General features: G+C 54.8%; 1 protein-coding gene across 1 annotated transcript in view; it reads left to right on the forward strand.

Moving 5' to 3' along the window:
• The window catches only part of Cabin1 (calcineurin binding protein 1), a 130,874-nt gene that overhangs the window by 108,067 nt on the left and 2,760 nt on the right, over positions 1–20,047 (forward strand). The window contains 5 exon segments of the mRNA XM_052744675.1: positions 9,448–9,611; positions 10,376–10,472; positions 10,867–11,544; positions 12,926–13,000; positions 15,999–16,281. Of these exon segments, the coding sequence (XP_052600635.1) occupies positions 9,448–9,611; positions 10,376–10,472; positions 10,867–11,544; positions 12,926–13,000; positions 15,999–16,281 (1,297 nt within the window).

Consider the following 20,047-nt stretch of genomic DNA (forward strand, 5'->3'; position numbering starts at 1 on the left):
GGCGGCTAGTCCAGAGACCCCGCCAGGATTGGCCGGCAAAAGTCAGTTGTGCTGCCAAGCGACCGCCGGGCCCGTCCGGCTCTTGCCTGCCCCGCCCCGGCCCGCCACGAGTGAGGAGCAAGCCTCCGCGGCCATGGCCTGGCGCCCGCACTAGCTCTCCTGCACAGATGCCACTGGGGAGCTGGCGGGTAGGAACTTGCCCGCGGCCGAGGGCAGGGATTGGGACTTGGGTTGCACGACCACCTCACCTCTGCCTGCCTGGCTCTGCTTTTCTGCGCTCAGTTCCCCCGGGGTGGGCTCGGGCAGCTGCCCCCACCAGGGGCGCAGCAGGAAGCCCGAGGGCCGTGGTTTCCCCAACGCCTCTACAGAGGAAGTCGCCGGCGGTGGGTGCGGTGCCCCCCATGCCCGGACTAGGCTGGCGTTCTACCGAACGTCAGGTGGGAGGCCAGACCGGCCTAGGTAGTGGCACGCGGGGGCGGCTGGCGCTGGTGGAGTCTGTACTGAGCCCGCCCAACAAGCCCAGGACAGCCCAGCCCGACCAAGCCCCGGGCCGGAGCCCAGGCGTGGGTGTGCGCCTGCGAAAACGAAAGCCACTAGCTGCAACAACTTCGCGGCAGAAGGCGCTGACGAAAAGCTGCGCGGTGCCGCTCTCGGGGATGGTGAGCGGGCCGCCGGGCGGGATGGGCAGCGGCGCCCAGGCGCGGTGCTTCCCTAGCTATAAATAGCTGCTGTGCGGGGGCGGGAAGATGGTACCAGCGCTTTGCAAGTGCGGGCCGGCTCGGAACACCAGGCCCAGGGTCTTAGCCACTCAGTACTAAAGAGTAGGAGGAGGGGTAGGATTGGGGTAGGGGTCGCTTTGGCATGGGGCGCTGCTAGTTCCGCACGTGGGGGAAGGGCTGGCGGCCAGGCTCTCCCCAAGCTCAGTTGTTTGTCGGTTCTGCTTTTCCCAGGAGGGGGGAGGGGAGGGGACCTAGTGCATGATATGTCTCATTTGGCAGAAAAGGCTGGAAACGGCAGACGCCAGCTGCAGGCAAATTGCAGGCTTCCCCAGCCCCTGCCTGAGTCGGTTGAGGACTCATTACCTGTAATGGCATGGGGAATCCCTTGCCCTCAGTAGCCCTGCCTGGACAGCCAGGACCTTATGAGGGAGAGGGAGGCTGTCCCCGATGGCCCTCTGCACAGTCCTGAGACCACAGATTGCCTTCCATATGGTTATGAGGTGCTCATTGCAGAAATTTCTGTCCCCGCTGGCGTTTGGCCTGCAGGGGAGGGAAGGGTTCCCAGGTTCCCCTCCATCTTAAGGCATGCAGCAGAAGTGCTGCAGGGCCCTCTCTCCTCAGGGCATCAAAAAGATGAGGAGCTACCTACCTAGAAAGCAGACCTGGATTCAAACACCGAGACTCCTGAGCAGGAGGAGGGTGCCAGAGGGAGCGTCTGTACAAGAGGCCATGGGTGCTACCCAGCTGACTGGCAGCATCCTTGATGCTCTCCTTCCTGGGGACAAGTGGGGTGTAAAACGCAAGAGCTGGTAGGAGAGTTGTGCTGTAGCCTCAGCTTCCTGCCGCTTGCTGGCTCACAAAGGAGCTAGTCTCTTCAGAGCAAGAGAAGTGAAATCTGATGTGGGAGAGTTGTTTGCCCCAAGAGATGTAGCCAGTCCAGGAGCTCAGTGATGATACTGGGCGCATCTCTCTGTACCCTGCTCACACACCCCTCCAGGTAGTCTTGTCTGAGTGGTTTGTGTGCATTAGTGGGCGACAGGTGTCACCTCAAGCCTGGAGGATGTCCCTCCCCTGAACTGTGCTTGTCCCTCACGTGGGACCATCCCTGGCTTCTTGGGAGTCAGGCTATTAACTTTGAGGCTGTGTTGGCGTCTGCACAGGTTTTTGTGCTTTTCTGGGTTTGAAGGAGGGGGTTGCTGAGCTCCACCCTCCTGAGGTGCCGTTACTCCATTGTTTAGCACTCATTCCAGGCAGCAGTCTGCTCCTAACCCTGTGGCTTCTACTCTTGCAGTAGAATTCTTACTCTCATCTCTTCACCACTGTGCCCATACCTAGAGGGGCCCTAGGAAGACCTCTACCAGGGAAGGAATGGATTCTCTCTTGGGTACTCACAATGAACAGGGCTGTAGGAGTATGCTTTTTTTTTTTTTTTTTTTGGTTTTTTGAGACAGGGTTTCTCTGTGTAGCTTTGCGCCTTTTCCTGGAACTCACTTGGTAGCCCAGGCTGGCCTCGAACTCACAGAGATCCGCCTGGCTCTGCCTCCCGAGTGCTGGGATTAAAGGCGTGCACCACCACCGCCCGGCTTTTTGGAGTATGCTATTCTAAAAAGCCTTGCTCACCCCATTGTCCATGGGCCATCACCCAACTGTCAACCCAGGCCCCAGGCCCCACTCTAGGGATCCAGCCTCCTGCCTGTTACCTTTTCCAGCCCATCAGTCTTCATAATGACCCTGAAAATTAGCTCAGATGTCACCTATAGCCCATGTACTGTGGGACAAAGGGTTGTATGGTTATCAAGGAGATGTTTTTGATGACATGGGAATGCTTCTTTGTGCTCGGGAAACCCCAAATTGTGGGGCTGTCTTCAAGGAAATTGCTGCTGCCTCCTCGCCCCTCCTCATCTGCCCATTTCTCATTTCTGTCTGCTCAGCAGGGGTAGTGCCTCCCACACAGGCCGCCTCTGGGTTTGCCCAGACACCCTTCAGAGCCTCTTATTGGCCTCTTACTTCATATGCCAGCCTCTCTTTTAGACTTGGACCTGGATGGCTGGAATGTTGCTCCACACCTGCCTTCTTTAAGAGAGTTGGAGTCAATGTTTTGTGATTTTCTTTTTTTTTTTATCCAGAAATTCATCTTCTGCTCACCTGCAGGTAGGCCCCGTAGGTGACAGTGTACCATCCTTGTTTCCTGGATTCTCGTTCTGGTGGGCTTCCTTTCCCCCCACCAGCTTGAGAGTTACCTCATAGGTCATGAGACCCTCAAGAGCAACACAGCCCTGTTATCTGCCCATCTGCCCTCCTGCCCATAGCAGCTCAGTGTCCTGGGGCTGTGACAGGGCAAGTGTGTGTCCAAGGCTAAGGCCCTTGGACTGAGGGCAAGAGCTGGAGGCAGTCTTGGTGGGCAATGCCTCAACTTGCCGTCTAGAGCCCATGAAGACCCCAGGCAGACTCAGACCCTTGAATGGGGAGCCTGGGTGATCTCTTCAAGTGCTGCCCACAGTCTGTTGCCTTTTCCTTGTCAGTAGCTCTATGAGGTGCCCTTGTGGCTCCTTTACAACCTTTCTAGGTACCCCCAGATGAGGGCCTCTTGCCCGCCTGCCTGGCCAGGCGTGACACTAAGAATGGCACATCAGAACAAGTGTCGCGTCTCAGTCCTGTGTGTGGCAGCATGGGACAGCTAGAGAACACAGCTGAGCCCGGGGAGGACCAAGGCTGCAGGCCATCTGCAGTGGGCCTCTGAAGCACCCGTGCTTCCAGTGGAGGGCACCAGCCAGCTGCCAGCCACCCATCTGTGAGCTAGCCTTCCAAACTGAGCCTGCTCTGTGCTGAGATCAGTGGATCTATTAAATGCTTGGTCCAAACCCTGCCAGCTCCTTCCTTTGAGAGTGTTAAAGTGGGGGCATGGGAGAGGCTTTGAGGTGAGGGAGATAGACCCCTGCTTCCCAGTCCCACTGTCATTGGACATCCTTGGGCAGGTCTTCTGAACTCACTTATCCTCTCTAGGAGAGAAGGACTGGGTTGGAATATCTCTGCCTGTGTCAAAAGAATGAAACTGAGTCACGCCCCCCCCTTCCCCCATCTAGCTCTGGCTGGGGCATTTCCCTCCCCCAGCTTCTTTGCTTTCTGACTTTTCCAAAAGCACCCTTTTAGGCAGGTTCCTGGAGTACTTTGTGCCTTAGAGAAGGGGCTCTTGGATGGAGGATCTGTAATTGAAAGTAAGAATCTCAGAATGGCCATGGGCTGTACTGTTACTACAGAGTGCACTGGGAGAACCAGATCTAAATTTGAATCTGTGGCCTCCGGTTGCTGGGATATATGACTCTGGGCCGAGTAAATCGGTTGTGTGCAGCAGTCTCCATGTCAGATATTCAGGACCTGATGTCCAGAAGTATGTATGGATGAGCTCTCGTGCCTACATAGCAGGGAGTGTGGGTTGGCTGCTGAGTCAGGAAAGAGGACCTGGGCCTCATCAGGAATGAGCTCCCCCTAACCACAGTATGCAGGGATGTCATGAGTTGGTAGCCCAGGCACAGCCTTACCCAGGCAGAGTGCTCTATAGCTACAGGAGCCAATGCTGTGGTGCTACCTCTGTGTTGTACTGCTCGCCTCACCAGCCTCATGGTCAGGCCTGCCCTCCCACACTGCTCTCCAGTCCATTGTGAGCAGATGAGCATTTACTTTCGGGTGCCACCACAGGCTTACCTACTATCTCCACTAACACAGCTCTCTGCTCCCCCAAGAAAGGCTTTAGGAACCCTCAAAGCAGTGACCATGCCGCACCTCCATTCACCCCAAGACTCACATTACTATGGGGTGTAGCTTCTGAAGCCTCATTGCCTCCACAGCAGTGAGAGGATACATCAGGCTGTGGGGAGGGTTTGGGAGCTCGTATCCAACCTTCAGCCCACAGTCTGGGACTGCATAAATTATTCAGTTGTTAGTGTGCCCTTCGGTGACTTCATCTGTCATCAAGGAGCCCAGAACCACTCTGAGGAGCGGAGATGGGTTAAGATGCTTGTGATGAAGTACTTGGCATGCAGGAGAAACTTGAGCACAGTGTGGTGTTTGGAAGTGCTCTGGGGCTGCTGGGAAGGCCCCTGACTGCCTACAGCATAGTGCTCTGAACAAGCATTATCTCTAACGACACTGACCACCAGGGTATCCAGTCTTGGTGACACCACAACACAGGAATCAAGTGAGGCTGATTAAAGACAGTGCACTCCTGCAGGGTGGGAAAGCGTCGTTCCACAGAGGGGCCTCCCTGGGGTGTCAGGGTCCCTGGTGCTGTTTGACTCCCATAGTGCTGCTCGCTCTCAAGTGTGTGTTCCTGCTCTGTCCTGTCCCTCAGAACCGTGGACATCAGCTGCTCTGCAGGCTCCTTCCATCTGCTCTCTGCCAGGCCTCCTTTCCTACTAGCCCTAGCTCAGCTCACACCCTGCTTTTCCCTAACATCTTCCAGAGGTCCGTGACTTTCTCTTCTGGGCTTTGGGCTGGGTGCCGAGTGGCCTCTGCTTAGCCCCATACGTTTTCCCTTGTGGGCTGTGGTGAGGGAGACAGAACAGAACAGGTGTCTACCTCCTGGGTACCTGCCTTCATCCTGAGAGGCCCCCTGATACCTTCTCTGGGGGTGCGTTTGGTGGGGGAGTCGGGGAGAGATGAGTTCCAGCTTTTCCCTTTAGGGCCCTGCCCAGTCCATCCTGGAGCTGTAAACACTGAAGCCAGACTCTGCTTAGCTCAGGCAGAAGGGCATAGTTAGCTTGTTCTCTACCCTGCTGGCTCATGACTCTGCCCTTTCTCAGTACAGCTGTCTCCAAAAGCCAGCTTGGTGGCCACAGGAACACCCCCAGCCCCCGCCTACCCAGGCTTGTCTCCATCTGCACACAGCCCCATGCTGAGAGGGCAAAGGAGTATTCCCAAGGGCTCCTGCTAGGAGTTTACCTGCTGGCTGCATGCCCAGGAAAGAGAAGGGACCTGTTAACAGAAAACAGGGAGGAGCTGGTACCCAGGAGATCCAAGAGCCCTGTGGAGCATGTGAATGAACAGATGAGGAGTGAGTGAGCGGGCCCTTGCCCAGCAAGTGTGCCTTTCACCACTACCTCCTCTAGGAACAGGCCAGTCGAGAGCAGTGCCGCCGCCGCCGCCAGATGTCAGGCCTCTAAGGGCTCGTTGGGAAGATTTGTCAGGACATCCGTGGTTCCTTTCTGCTTTCTCTGGGACTTGCCTCATTCTGTCTGAATTCAGTACTGCTGTGTAAAAGGAAGTGAAATGGAGGTGGGGATCCAAACCATACGCTGGACGGTGCAATGGAAACTAGACCTATCTGTCATTGGGTGCTGGAGTTGCTGGGACAAGAGGTCCCTCAGCCAGCCATGCTGCCCACTGGGTACTATTGCTAATGAACCCTCCCTGTTGGGAAGTAGATGTCTTTAAGAACTTATGTTGTTTTCTTCTTCCTCTGGTACTGAATGGGATTCCATCGCAGTCATCTGCCTTACCTGCCTGACGAGAGGGTTGGGTCCTTCTAGTCTTACCCTAGCATGGGAAGGTGACCTGAGGTGCTGTACCATCAATGCTCAGCTTGGTGAATGAGAGCCTTTACAGGAGTCCTGTTCTCCTATGCCCCTCAGCATCTGCCAGGTCTCTTCTGCTTCCCCAACACACCCTACATGTAGCCAAGCATGGTGTGTTTTCATGGTGTGATAGCTTTCACCTGGCCAGGTGAGCCATGCTCAGTGAACACTGGTCAGAACCATAACATTGCCACCTTTTAGGGAAGAGTCAGTTTATCTTCATGAAGCCCCCCTGTCCCCCAGGTGTGAGATTGATATACACTGAGAGCTTGGAAGAGCTTTGTCTGCTGTGAACACAGTTGTTTACTGCCTGCCCCATACAGTTTAACATGGAAATTTCCAGGAACGGGGGGAAAAGTTAGGATTCCCTAGCACAGATATCCTGTACCCAATAAAATGGGAGGCAGAAAGCCTTCAAGATGGATGTCCCACTGCTCTGCCAAGTTTATGTCAGGGTCCTTAGGACCTAGAGCTAAAGCAGACCATCCCTGGCCAGGGCACACTGTCAGCTGCCAAGCCATCGGGAAGGCTGGCCTTGAGTTATCTCCATCATGTCAGAGCAAGCAAGCCAGGGGAGCTTCAGAGAAGAGGGACTAGATATCATCACATGGGCCTGGGAAGACACTGGGAATGTTGGCTGGGCAGAGGCTGTGGAAGGACATAAACAAAGGCTCACGTGCATAGAATTTGTGGCTTGTATCAGTCCAAAGGACTCAAAGAAGTTAGAGAGGCAGTTGAGATAGAAAATTAAAAAGACCGACAAGACCTAGCTTGATATACATGTATATGAGCCAGGAGGGTCAAGAGGTCAAGACCAGCCTGGGTATATAGTGTCTCAAACAAGGACTAGGGATTTGTACTCAGTGGTTAACAGTGATTGTCTAGCACACCTGAAGCCCTGGGGCCAGTTGATGTAGACTTCAGTCGCTGGGGGCAACCTTGTACCATATAGAAAAGATTCCATTCTGCTAATTAACCAGAGTCAACAGTAGCTACCTCCAGGGGTGATTAGCTCCAGTATGTATAACTGATAACAAGAGTCAGCATGGCTGTACCCAGAGTGGATGGGCATTGGAATCCAACCACTCTTAGCTGGGGGCCCTTGAGGTACAGTTGGTGTCTGAGGCCCCCAGGACCCTGCCTCTGTTCTTCCCTCAGCCTGCCTGTGTCTGCACTCTAGTACAGCTTGAAGGCCGTAGTGAACATCGGGGAGTAGGCCCACTGTCCTGCCTCTCGCTGCTCCTAGAGAAAAGTCAGCCCGTCCTAATCACAGTGATACGCACAGTTGAGAAGAGCAAATGCCAGTGTTGGGGCAGGGCTGGTTTTGGTTCTTGAGACAGGGTTCCTCCCTGTAGCCCTGGCTGGCTTGGAAGTGCTGTGCTGACCAGGCTGGCCTCAAACTCACAGAGCTCTGCCTGCCTCTGCCTCCTGAGCACTAGAAGAAAAGGCGTGTGCCACCATGCCGGGCTCTGAATGCACCTCTGAGAAGTTGGGCAGACTCTCTCCCATTCTCAGGTCTGGAGAAAAGCGACCTCTGACCTAACCTGAGTCATCTAGGACTTTACACAGAAAGTGGGGAGGTGTCTGGAGCCAGGTTGATTCTAGACCTTTCCAAGTTGGGGGAGATCTGGAAAAGAACATCTGGTCATACCAGATCTGAGTAGCTCGGGGCAGCTCTCCCTGCTTTCTAGCTGGAGAGCTGCTGCTGCCAGTTCTGGTGATTGGTGTAGCTGTGGAGGCTTCCCTGTGAAGACCCACAGGGTTTTTTCCCTCAAAGCTGGGGGTGGGGGAGCCCAGTTCTGGGTAGCCCCTTGAGTCTCTAGCTCCAGAGGCTTCTTCCCTATCTCTGAGCTCCATTGTCTATTGCATGTCTGTGGAGAGCCATGCTGAGAGTTCTATGTATGATGTCTGTGATGTGCCTCCTCAAGAAATGGAGCCTTCCCCAGCCTCACACTGCTGGACCTGGTGAATACCTTCATGGCCACTGTAATCTATCTTGGGCTAGCCTCAGCCCTGGGAGCAGAGAGATAAGGTACCAGGACTCTTGGAGTCCTTGCCTCCCTCCCACACTGACTGCTGTAGTTGAGAGTAACACAAACACACCCCGTGTGGCTTTTTATAAGCTGTTATATACATCTGAAGAATATATAATGGTGTTTGCTGTCCTGGGGGTGGATGTTCTCAGCCCCTAACCTACCAGGTGTGCTCTCTTTGTGGGCCAGAATGTGAGCTGTGGGGCTAGGGACTGAGGGTGTTAAGCTTCTCCAGGCCTCTTGAGGGCTTATAAGGTTCCCGGCCCTCCTCCCCATCTTCTTGGCCTGCTAGAGCATGGGTTTACACTTCTGTGCATGGACTGCTAATGGTCAGCGAGCCACCATGGGAACAGAGCACCACGTGGATGCTACTTTGATCCCTGTGACTGGCACTTGAGACCCAAAAAACCCATAATGAAGCCTTTCAAGACCCAGGGCCTGTGCTAGCTGGAGCTTCTCCAGGGTTTACTACAGGGACCCACTGGGATCTGCCAGCTTCTTCCAGGCTGCCGAGGTCCTGTGTCAGACAGTCTCATAAGTGTTTGTTCACCCATCATTCCTTCCCTCTGGCATCCATGTTGCCCCATAACCTGATGGACCCCAAGTGATCGTCAGGTGCCGGGGCTGTAGTTGATTCCCTAGATGCAGCTGGGGATGGGAGCTGAGGGATGGGAGACGCAGGGGCTTGTCCTCAGCAGCAGCTAGAGTTAGCGGCCCCTCTGACTCAGTATTCCTCCCCTGGGAGTTGCCCTGTACCTTTGCCAATACCTATGCAGAGAAGTGTGTGCCGAGTGTGAAAGCCACCATAGGAACAGGTCCAGTCAGCATGTGGGATACAGCTGTACAAAAAAGAAGGCACTGAGGCAGGAGGATCATGAGTGAGGCAGACTCAGCCCACTTAGTGTGACTTTGACTTGGAAAAATGACTATAGATCCTCTGCTGTGGATGAGGAGGGAATAGGTAGAGACAGTCACACTCCTCTCCTCTTCTGGGTGACAAGAATGGGCTAAGTCCCTGGCTAGGCCCTATGCACAGTGGCAGGCTTGAGGGGACACCAGGAAAGGTATCCCCAAGGCTCCAGAGAGGTGGCAGCCTTCCTTAGCCTGTCCTTGCCTATCCCATAGGGCATCTGGCGGATCCCCGTGGATGAAATTGACCGGCCAGGCAGCTTTGCCTGGCACATGAACCGCTCCATCGTGCTGCTACTCAAGGTTCTAGCCCAGCTCCGGGACCACAGCACTTTGTTGAAGGTGTCCTCCATGCTGCAGCGGACACCAGACCAGGGCAAGTGAGTGAGCCTCCACACACAGCCTGCCTCGTCATCTACCCAGGCTTGTCCCCTCTGCTCCCACCTGGCTCTGGGATCTTTTGGTCCAAGCCACAGCCGTCCCTCTCTCCTGAGGGACGTCTCTTAGTATCTAGAACTCAAGTACTCTACCTCTCTACTTCGAGCACCCTAGTACTAACAAGCTGTTGGTCTCCACAGAAGACCCTCCCTTCTGCCCAGCTGAGGGCCCCGAGGCACTGACTAGCGTGAGGTGTAGGGAATAGACGTTCAGAAAGTAGCCTTGGCACCCCAGGGAAATACGTGGGCAGCAGAGGTCTTGGGCCTCCACAGCTGTTAGGGCTTCATGGGCCAGAAGGATGGGACACACAGAGCAGAGGGTGTCTGCCCAGCTGCCACGTGTAGAGGTTGGGAATGGTATACCTGGGGATGCAACTCACACAGGGCTAGGCTGTCTGTAAAACATAAGCATCCCAGAAACCAACCTGAGGGAGAGGAGCTTAGCCCCCGGGCCTTCCTTGAGCCGGCACTCTATAGCCCACCATAGCACCAATCCCTGTAGTCCAGAGGGCTCAGGGCAGTCAGTGGGACCAAGTCAGAGACTTGTTGAGTATGAAATATGAGGTCCAGAGGGCACTTCAGGGGAACAGGCTTGAATAGATGGGAGCACAGTCGCCAGTGTTCCGGGATAAGTGCTGGCTCACCACCTAGCTGCACTCTATGGTTTCTCACACTGTCCCTCTCTCTGTCCCCCTGGGTCACTGCAGGAAGTATCTGCGCGATGCTGACCGCCAGGTCCTGGCACAGCGGGCTTTCATCCTCACTGTGAAAGTGTTGGAGGACACACTGAGTGAGCTTGCAGGGGTATGTCCGCCCACCACACCTCAGCCCGGGCCTTGGGTACCGGGGGCTGAGAAAACAGGTCTCCGCAGCAGCCACAGTTAGTGGCCCTGCACAGGTCCTCTTTCCGGGCCAGCTCCCCACAAGGCTCACATCACAAGGCTCCTGGAAAGCCAGGCCGTGCCATCCCAGGAGCAATGAGTAAGAGTCCCACTGCCCATCCTGCCCTGACACTCCCTTACGGGTAAGGAGGGTACAAGTGCTGCCAGAGGAGCAGAGGAGAATGGGGCTCGGGGCTAGACCCCTCTTCTCATGACTGAAGCTGGCACATGTGCATAACCAGAATGGCATCGGGTGGAGGGACCCGTGGAGGCCCCGAGACCCGCGAAGCACCATAACTTGTCTGTTTTCCTCATAGGGATTAGAACACCCAGGACCCAAGGCCTGTGGCCTCTCTGGAGCCAGGATGACCACCGATGTCTCTCACAAAGCCAGTCCTGAGGATGGCCAGGAAAGCCTCCCCCACCCCAAGAAGCTACCTCTAGCTGATGGCTCAGGACCAGGGCCTGAGCCAGGGGGCAAAGTGGGCCCTCTCAACCAATTACCAGTGGCCACAGACACAAGGGGCAGCACAGACCAGGGTGGGGAGCAGAAAGACAAGGAGGGTCCCCAGACAGGGCCCACTGAACCCATGGACACCAGTGAGGCTGCTGTTCGCCACCCAGACTTGGAACAGACATCACCTCTGCTTCCAGGCCGCCCCCCAAGGGACCGGGGCCCTGAGAGCCGGTCCGCCGAGCTTTCCCTAGAGGAGCTGAGCATCAGCACCCGACAACAACCCGCTCCGCTTGCACCAGCCCCAGGAACACCCACCACTGCTGCTGCTCCCCCCACCGTGGGAGCCAGGGGAGGTGGCCACCCTGAAGAGGCACCTCCACGGCCTAATCGCAAAAGGAAACTCCTGGAGGACACAGAGTCGGGCAAGACGCTCCTGCTGGATGCCTACCGAGTGTGGCAGCAGGGCCAGAAGGGCATGGCCTATGACCTGGGCCGCATTGAGAAGATCATGTCGGAGACTTACATGCTCATCAAGCAGGTGGGCAGCCGCTGCACTGACCCCAGGGCTGCATCTGTCTCAGACTCTTCATTGCCTGGGCCTTCTGTTCCCCAGAAGGTTCCTCCTTGGGGCCCTGAGGTGGGCGTTAAGTGTTGGGCCCACCCCTTTCCCACTGTGTACTTTGCTTGGTTTTTTGGGGTTTTTTTTTTTCCCTTTTTGGGGTGGGGGGTGATGTTTATTTTTGAGGTTTTCTCTGATGATCAGGCAGTAAGTTTAGACTCAGAAAACAGTAGAGTGTACATATGAATTCAGCTAGAGAAAGACTAAACTACAGTACAGTCCAGCACAGGAGTGTGGAAGCCCCTGTTCCCACCACTGCGAGGGACCTCTGGATACATTTGAGCCACTTCCTGAGATGGGTGGCTGTGGTACCCAGCCTAGGGAACAGAGCTGGGAGGAGCCCACGCATGGCAGCCCAGAGAGTCTGCCACCCTTCTTTCTCAGTTTGCTTGCTCCCCACTCCACAGACAGATACAGTATGCCATAGGAAGAGTCCCCCAGGACTTGACCACTGCAGATGGGTGACTGTCCCTAGTGGTCGGTTTTCCCAGATGGTGCCTTTGAGATCCTCTCCACCCTGCCAGCACTGTTTCCCTATGAATTCCTAGGAACGGTATGGGTGCTGCTGCTTTTCCTGCAGGGGAGAGAGACCTGGTCATTTCCTACGCCGCCTGTTCCCATCTTTACTTGACAGTATGTGGCCATCTCCTTCAAGCCACATCTGCTTGTTCAGGATAACCCCTACGCCTCCAGTCTCATATTGACCTCCAGATGTGTTAGGCTCTTAGTCTGGTGTACACACTTAGGTCCAGGGTTGCCATCCTACCTGGGCTTCTAGAAGGCACCTCCCATTGGAATCAACAACCTACTCTCAAGGTAGGCCAGAAACCAGCCTGTGACAGCCACTTTAGCTGGTCCAGTTTTGTTTTGAGACAGGGTCTTACTGTGTAATTCAGGCTGGCCTGAAATACTCAAACCTGCCTCTTGACTCGCAAGTGCTGACATTAAAAGCATGTACCACAAAGCCCAGCTCTCAGCTGAATTTGAAAGCCTGTTTGGGGTCTGAGGCCTGTGTCATTCTCAGCCTTTGAGGACATAAATAACTGGCCTTGGAAAGTAACTTGATGTGGCCTGAGGGTTAACTGGGACGAGTCCTGACACCAGCAGGTGGGACCTGGGCCTTTGGCCCACATCCCCACCCGGATGAGACACTTGGGTGCTGGGTGTGGTCCTCACTGAGAACAGTCCACATAGAAATGTCCTTGTTGAGCTGGGTTAATACAGTGCCTAAGGGAACGGGGCTGGGAGCAGGACAGCACCATGGCCTAGGTTCCCTTATTGTAGGCATCTCTCTGTTCAGGTGGATGAGGAGACCGCACTGGAGCAGGCTGTGAAGTTCTGTCAGATCCACCTTGGAGCTGCTGCACAGAGACAGGTAAGCTCTGCCTTGGACACACACACCACCCACTCAGCCTATGCCAGCCCTTCATGCAGAACCTGTCCCACACCAAGGCCTTGGGCTGCAGGCCAGAAGCAAATGTGCCCAGGAGTTGGTTATTGTGGGATGGGGGGGGGGTGTCTAGACTTCTGGATAATGGGTCACGAACCAAAGTGGTAGTCTAGCCTTGACAAGACTCAGACATACATAGGGGTCCTGAGGGGTTATGCTTTAGCTCCTTCACTAGTAGAAAGGGCCTTAACCTTTGTGACTGGTAGAGAAGTGATACCAGAACCTGGCTAACTAGAATTGAAGCGGCAGGGAACGTGGGGCAGAGGCAGAACCCATACAGGGGTAACTGAATGTGGTAGGGACCAGGGACTCATCCCAAGCCAGATATATCCAGGTGCTTATGAGGCAGGGGAAGATGGCCGGAATGGATGGTAGTAGGATGGTAGTGAAGGTAAGATCCTCCTGGGATGAGCTGAGTGAAGCCCCTCCAGGCTTAAGGTAGAGCTCCTGATGACTAGATGTGGTGGCACACACCTTTAATCATGGCACTCGGGAGGCAGAGGCAGGCGGATTCTGTGAGTTCTAGGCTAGCCTAGTCTATAGAGTGAGTTCTAGGACAGCCAGGGCTCCATAGAGAGGTCCTGTCTCAAAAAAAGGAGCAGGGGTGGGGTGGGGGTAGGGGTGGGGGGGATTGGGCTCATGTTGACTCTTGCCAGGGAACAACCTAGCAGGACAGAGAGCCACCCCCTGTAGAGCCTTGGGAGCCTGCAGGTCAGAGGATGCCTCAGTCTTGTCTCAGAAAAGGCAAAGCAGCCTTCTGGTTAGTGACCATGGTCATTGTCCATGTCATTGTGAGTGGATCGTCTCATCCTAGAAGCGGCCCAGGTGTTCGGGGCTGCCTTGTCCTAGGAGCCCCAGCAGCTGGCAGGTGTCTCAGGGGTCCAGGCAGGCTTCCTCCTGGTAGAACGGGGTATGACATCATCAACACGGTCTGGACTATAGGTCTAGTGGTCCAGGGATTCATCTTTGAGCGTGCAGGCTGTGGGTCAGCCTCCTAGATGAGGAGCACAGTCCTTGGCAGGACTGACCAGCCAGCCATCAGACCTCACCACTTGATTTTTCAAAGCCTGGTATTTGCTATGTAACCCAGTTGGCCCATAACTCATGGCAATCCTCCTGCCTGAGTGCTGGATTACAAGTGTGTATACCTCCACCAGGCAGTGGTAATGCACATCTTTAATCCTAGCTCTCAGGAGGTAGAGGCAGGTGGATCTCTGAGTTCAAGGCCAGCCTGGTCTACAGAGTAAGTTCCAGGACAGACAAGGCTACACAGAGAAACTCTGTCTCAAAAAGCCAAAAAAAAAAAAGTATGTACCTCCATGCTCAGCTTGTATCTGACTTTGAAGGAGCTTAAGTGATAAACACATTCAGGAAATAGCAAACCCCTTCCCTTACTGGTGCTATATTAGCAAGTTGTTAAGGACAGGACAGAGTCTCATTTCTTAGAGGAGGTGTCTAAAACCACCAAGGACTACTTGAAGCCAGACCTTCACATATCAGTACCACTTGGTCACTGGTTGAAAGAAGCAGCCTAGGTAATGGGGTAGATGAAGCTGGGGATAGGATCCCTACGTTTCAGGCTGTCTGCTGCTAGGCAGTGTCAGGCCTGGCCCTTGGGATACACGTCCTGAAAATCAGGGCCTGCCACCCACTCCCAGGCCCCCGGGCTTGTCCTAGGCCTCTCTCCACCACACACCATTTGGGTCTGGCTAGCAGCCATGTCCCTCTGCTCCTTTTTGACCTGGAGCCCTGTCTCAGAGGGCTGTTTCCCATCCCCGCATCTTTCCGTGTGCTTCACCTCTTCTAGGAGAAGCTACCTAATGGGCTCCCCCCAAGTTCCCTTCAAGCTCCGTGTCGTCCCCTACTATCCCATGATCATCCCAGTGGGTGGGGGCTATGGGCAGGCTGTTCTTCCGCCTGCACCCCCTTCCCACAGAGCCCCACAGCCCGCACTTTGGGAAGGGCAGTTGAGACAGTTCCAATTGGCCTGGACCCACCTCTGGCCAGCATTAGGAAGACACCAGGCATTCAGAGCCAAAAGCCCTTGCCCCTTTAGGAATTTCCATTTTGTTTTCGGGGGTCCTTGAAAAGTGCTGTGGGCCTCCTTGGGGGCAGTCACTTGCTGCTGAGGTTGTTCCTGATGAAAGACAGGGTAGGGTGCAGACCTCACCCCCTGTGTCTGCCATCTTGCACATTGCCAGTATTGCTGTGACCTCCTGGGGCCAAGATCCAGGTCTGCTTCCTGCCTCATCTTCCAGCAGACTAACTTCTCGTAGCACTGGACACCCACCACTTAGCGAAACTTGCAGGCTCGTCCCCATCAGTGAGACATTTTAAGAGAAACAGATGTCAGAAAAGAAAGCACCAATGGGTACCAGGGCAAGGGAACTGTATGGAGAGTCAGAGGCCTCTAAGGGCCCAGCTTCTTGGAAACCAGTGGCCAGGCTGCAAGCTAAAGAAAGGCCTGCTTGCCCAGCTTGGGTAGCATTAGACCCGAGGGTCTCAAGCTTGGGAAATAGACTAGTTCATTTTCCCTCTTGGAAAGTCACTCTCCTGGTTCCCCTTCAGCCCTGATATTGGGCACTACATCCTACATAGAGACATAGTGAATGGGTTCCTCCCAGACTGGCAGAGGGGCCAGGAAACAAGCCAGGTCTTCACTGAGGCCCTGCTAGCATGGGTGGATGTCTCCCAGAGAGGGAGGAGCCAGACTCTAGGCAGTGTGTTGGTGTTGATTGTGTCCTGGGAGAATGTTTGTGGTTCTTGTTGGCTGTGCCAGAGAGCTCAGAGTGATGCGTGGTGTTATGTTGGCATCCAGGGCAGATGAAATGTCCTGTGGAACTGCATTGGGCTGGCATGGGACAGAGCAGTACATGCTCAGAAGGCTGCCCCACTGACCTTCCTCACCTTGCCTTTGTAACAGGCCTCAGGAGATGCACCCACCACCCCCAAGCACCCCAAGGACAGCAGAGAGAACTTCTTCCCTGCAACAGTGGCCCCCACAGCACCTGAGCCCTCGCCAGTTGATGCACTGCAACGGCCCAGTGACTCCCACCTCAAGCCTCAGACTGCATTGGCTGCGGCCACAACTGTCGTCAGTTGCCCTCCCTCAGCATCAGCCTCCACCCCAGACTTGTCCATAGATCCTGGAACTCCTTGGTCACACAGGCCAGAGGCTACTGCCAGCATGGCTTCCCTGAGTCCTGGTAAGTGCCATCTCAATCTCCTGGCAACCTGAGACTTAGCTTTCCCAGAGCCAGGGCCCCTCTACCAGCAATCCTTCCCCTGTGGAATTGGCAAAGAGTCATGTGAGGTGCTCTCCAGGACCCTGGGGTGACCCTGGGGCAGTCAGCTGCTAGTCCAGGTGGCAGGTGCTGGCAGCACTTGTGGCCCAAGTTGGAACTGCCTGTGTCCGTAACTCTGGTAACCTTGCCCTCTGTCTTAGGGTTTCTATTGCTGTGAAGAGACCCCATGACCACAGCAACTCTTGGAAAACATTTAATTAGGGTGCAGGCAGGCATGGTGCTGGAGAGGTAGCTGAGAGTTCTACCTCTTGATCCACAGGCAACAGGAAGTGGTCTGTGACACTGGGCATAGCTTGAGCATAGGAGACCTCAAAACCCACCCACACAGTGACACACTTCCTCCTAATAGTGCCACTCGTTATGACATTCAGACCACCACAGCCTCTGTGTCTCCTCCCTGCACATAGTGTGGGGAGGAGAGGGACTGAGTACCACCACTGAAGCCTGGGTGTTGTCCTGGTTTCTGCCCCAGGGAAGAGGAGGAGCTAGTGCAGACCAGGCTCCTGTAGAAGGGTCCAACCTTGGCAGTCTTTGAGGGCCCGAGTCATCTCTAGGACCAGCTCTGTCCCCACTGTGGGCATGACAAGGTTGATGGACTTAGGAAGAAAATACAGAAGGGGGATGGAGGTGGCACAGGCCACCTTAATCAGCTGGGAGCTCTCAGGGTGGCCAGCATGGCAGGCAGGCCGTGGTCTGGAACCTTCCTAGGAGGAAGAGGCATCAAGATAGCACACGCAGGCGGGGTATAAGTGAGGCACTATCCTCTGGCTTTGTGGTTGATGGTGCCAGGCTCTGCCCTTCCCCAGGCATGGGATCTCCCTGTTGGCTCCCAGGACCCTGGTACCATAACCAGGCTCCAGAGACCCTGAAAGAACAGATGGTCCCTGATTAGCTCACTGCCCCACCCTTCCCTCTCTCACTGTTTCAAGACCTGGTCTGTGTCCTGGGCTCCATAGCTGCAAGGTCACCTGCCCATACCTGGAGCCATCCCTTAGGGCTTACCTGTCCTACCTTCAGCCATGGGACCTTGGCTCTGTGGTCTCCCATCTCATCTGCACAGTAGGACAGCTAGCCTCTAGCCCTGGGCTAGGGCTGCCTGACTGGAGGCTGGGTTGGAAGCATCCATCTCAGCGACAGGCATGGGGTTGCCTGCTGTCTGCAGGGTACTTGGTGGATTGTGCCTGTCAAGGACCCAGTCACTCATGCTTGTACTCTCTGTCACCATTTGTTCCAGAGGAACCTCTGAAGAACAGAGCAGTTAGAGACCTGGGGTGGGCTCAGGCTAGCATGTGCAAAGCTCTGGGTGCCATCCCAGGTGCCCCACAGCACAATCGGAAAGCTGCAAGGGGGAGTTCCATCTCCAGGTGTCTGATCACTTCTCACCCTGCAGGGCTTGAACTCACACTTAGTAAATTAACAAAGCTGTGGTGTTTGGTGGTGGTAAATTCAAGGCGCAGGAGGCATGGGCAGGTGCGTTGCTGTTACTGGGTCACTCAGGCCCCCAGAGGCTTACCCTGCCCCTCATCTCAGGTTGTATCATGCGCCCTGTGACTGGAGAGTCTGAGGATTGGAACTCCAGACCAGTGTTGTCCTTGTGGGTGGAATATTCCTCGTTCAAGGTCTCTTATGCAGTTGAATTCAAGTCATTAGCTGATCACCTGAGTGGGTAACAGCCCCACTTAATTTCTTAATGGGGCCTCTTCCCAGACAACCTAGTGCTCTCCCACCTTGAGAGAGCCAGAGTTCGAAGGAAACCATAGCATCTCTTACAACCTAGTTTCAGAAGAGGTGAGCATCACTGGGCCACACACTGCCCTTGCTTCTCTTGGTGTCAGCTATTCCGGTAGGTACAACAGGTAGGCATCAAGAGCACTTGAAAGCTGGCTGGCAGCCTGCATTCCTGCTCTCCCTCACCTGTCTGCCTCCAAGCAAGCAAAATCCCACAGTTCACATCTTCTCTTTGGAGGTTAGCTCTGGGGAAGAGGACCTATTTCTGGGTGTATATTTTACCACAGTAGCATGCTAATAAACATGGGATAGGGACAGCCCTCAGCAAAAACTTGGGCCCACTCAGGCCTGGCAGAGGGTCCCAGGCACGCTCACCTTCATTCCCTAACCAGCTGCCCTCTACCCGTATAGCTGTCAGCACATGATGGTTGTTGGGATTTTCCATGGACACCAGAGTTTTCTGGGGGTGATGTTGGGACCAGTTTGGGACAGACATGTCTGTTTAAGCCCACACCCTACATCTCTGGAACTAATTGAACCCTCATGGAAAGAATGCCTCACCAGCTCCAGATTCCTGATAGGCTAGTGGTAGCAGTGTGGCTGGATCCACTGTTCCTCTTGATGGTAGAGCCTGCTCACAGAAGCCCTGCGTGACGGACACAGTGGGGACTTGAATAGCAGACGGTTGGGGTGGGGGCTGAGAAAAGGCTGAGCTACCTGAGGGCACAGATGTGTGCAGGACACTCTTAATGAAGGAGAATCCCTTTCCCTGAGGCTGTCCTGTAAAGAATAGTTAGGACAGCAGGTAGAGAGGAATTGCCGTGATGTCAGCTTGATGCATGTCCTGAGAATCCAGGGGAAGTCTGAGCCAGGCCCCACGCCTCCCAGGACAACCGACCCTGACCTGGTGCCCGGCTTTCAATCTGCCAGGAATACTTTGCTAACAGCACCCTGGTGGCCATGCTTGGCGAGCATCTTCCCCTGAGGCTGAGTTTTCACCTGACATCTCTCAGGACCTGGTAGCTTCTAGGAAGAAAACCTAGGCAGTCCTGGGTGATTTCAGGACCAGTTTTGTTTTTTGTTTTGTCTGTCCACATTTCAGGTGTTTAGAAATAGAGGGAAACTAAATTCTCATCAGTGTTTGCTGTTAACGGTTGAAGACCAAGCCACCTGACACTTGGGCACACTGTGCAGCCTTATCCATCCTGAGTGTACCTGAACCTGCTTCAGGGAAGCCAGGCCAGTTGATCCGTATCATCTAGAAAGGGATACTTTCGTGGAGTTTTGTTTGGACTTTTTGAGCAGGGTCTCAGGTAGTCCAGGCTGGCCTCTAGCTTGTCACAATCATCCTTGTCTCCACCCACCAAGTGCTGAAGTCATAGGCATGGACCTTCACACCCAACTCAAAGCCAGACATTTCTTCTCCCTACCTGTGTATCCTGTCCCCCACCTCTGCTACTTAGGGAACCCCTGATTAAGGGGCCGTCCAGCCACAGCAGGTAGAGTGCTGCCCCTTATGGACAGATATGGCATTGCAACAGGACCCAGGGAAGGCAGCTGGGTGGTTATATACCCAGCTTTCTACCTTGCAAATGGGAGGTGGTGCTGGGAAGGCTGCAAGAGAATCCTGAGGTGCTCCCTGCTGCCAGCCATTGTTTATCTGTGACCTAAACTGCAGGCATTGAAGATGAGAGGGAGTGGTTCAGGTCTGGTGAGACATGGTCTTCTCCAGGCTGGGTGTGGTGGTACATACCTTCCTCAGGAGGCTGAAACTGGATAATCCCGTGAACCTATCCTGGGCTCCATAGCAAGAACTCTTGTCCCTGCTGGAGGAAGCCTGCGGGGCAGGGGGAGAGCTGGGCAGGCAGTGTTCCTGATTGAGCAGGAAGGAGGGGGCCCCCTGCAAGACCACTCTGAACGTCAAGGAGGGGGGAGACAG

The sequence above is a fragment of the Peromyscus californicus genome, unplaced genomic scaffold, assembly GCF_007827085.1.
Source record: "Peromyscus californicus insignis strain IS unplaced genomic scaffold, ASM782708v3 Scaffold_19__1_contigs__length_69161282, whole genome shotgun sequence".
Lineage (NCBI taxonomy): Eukaryota > Metazoa > Chordata > Mammalia > Rodentia > Cricetidae > Peromyscus > Peromyscus californicus.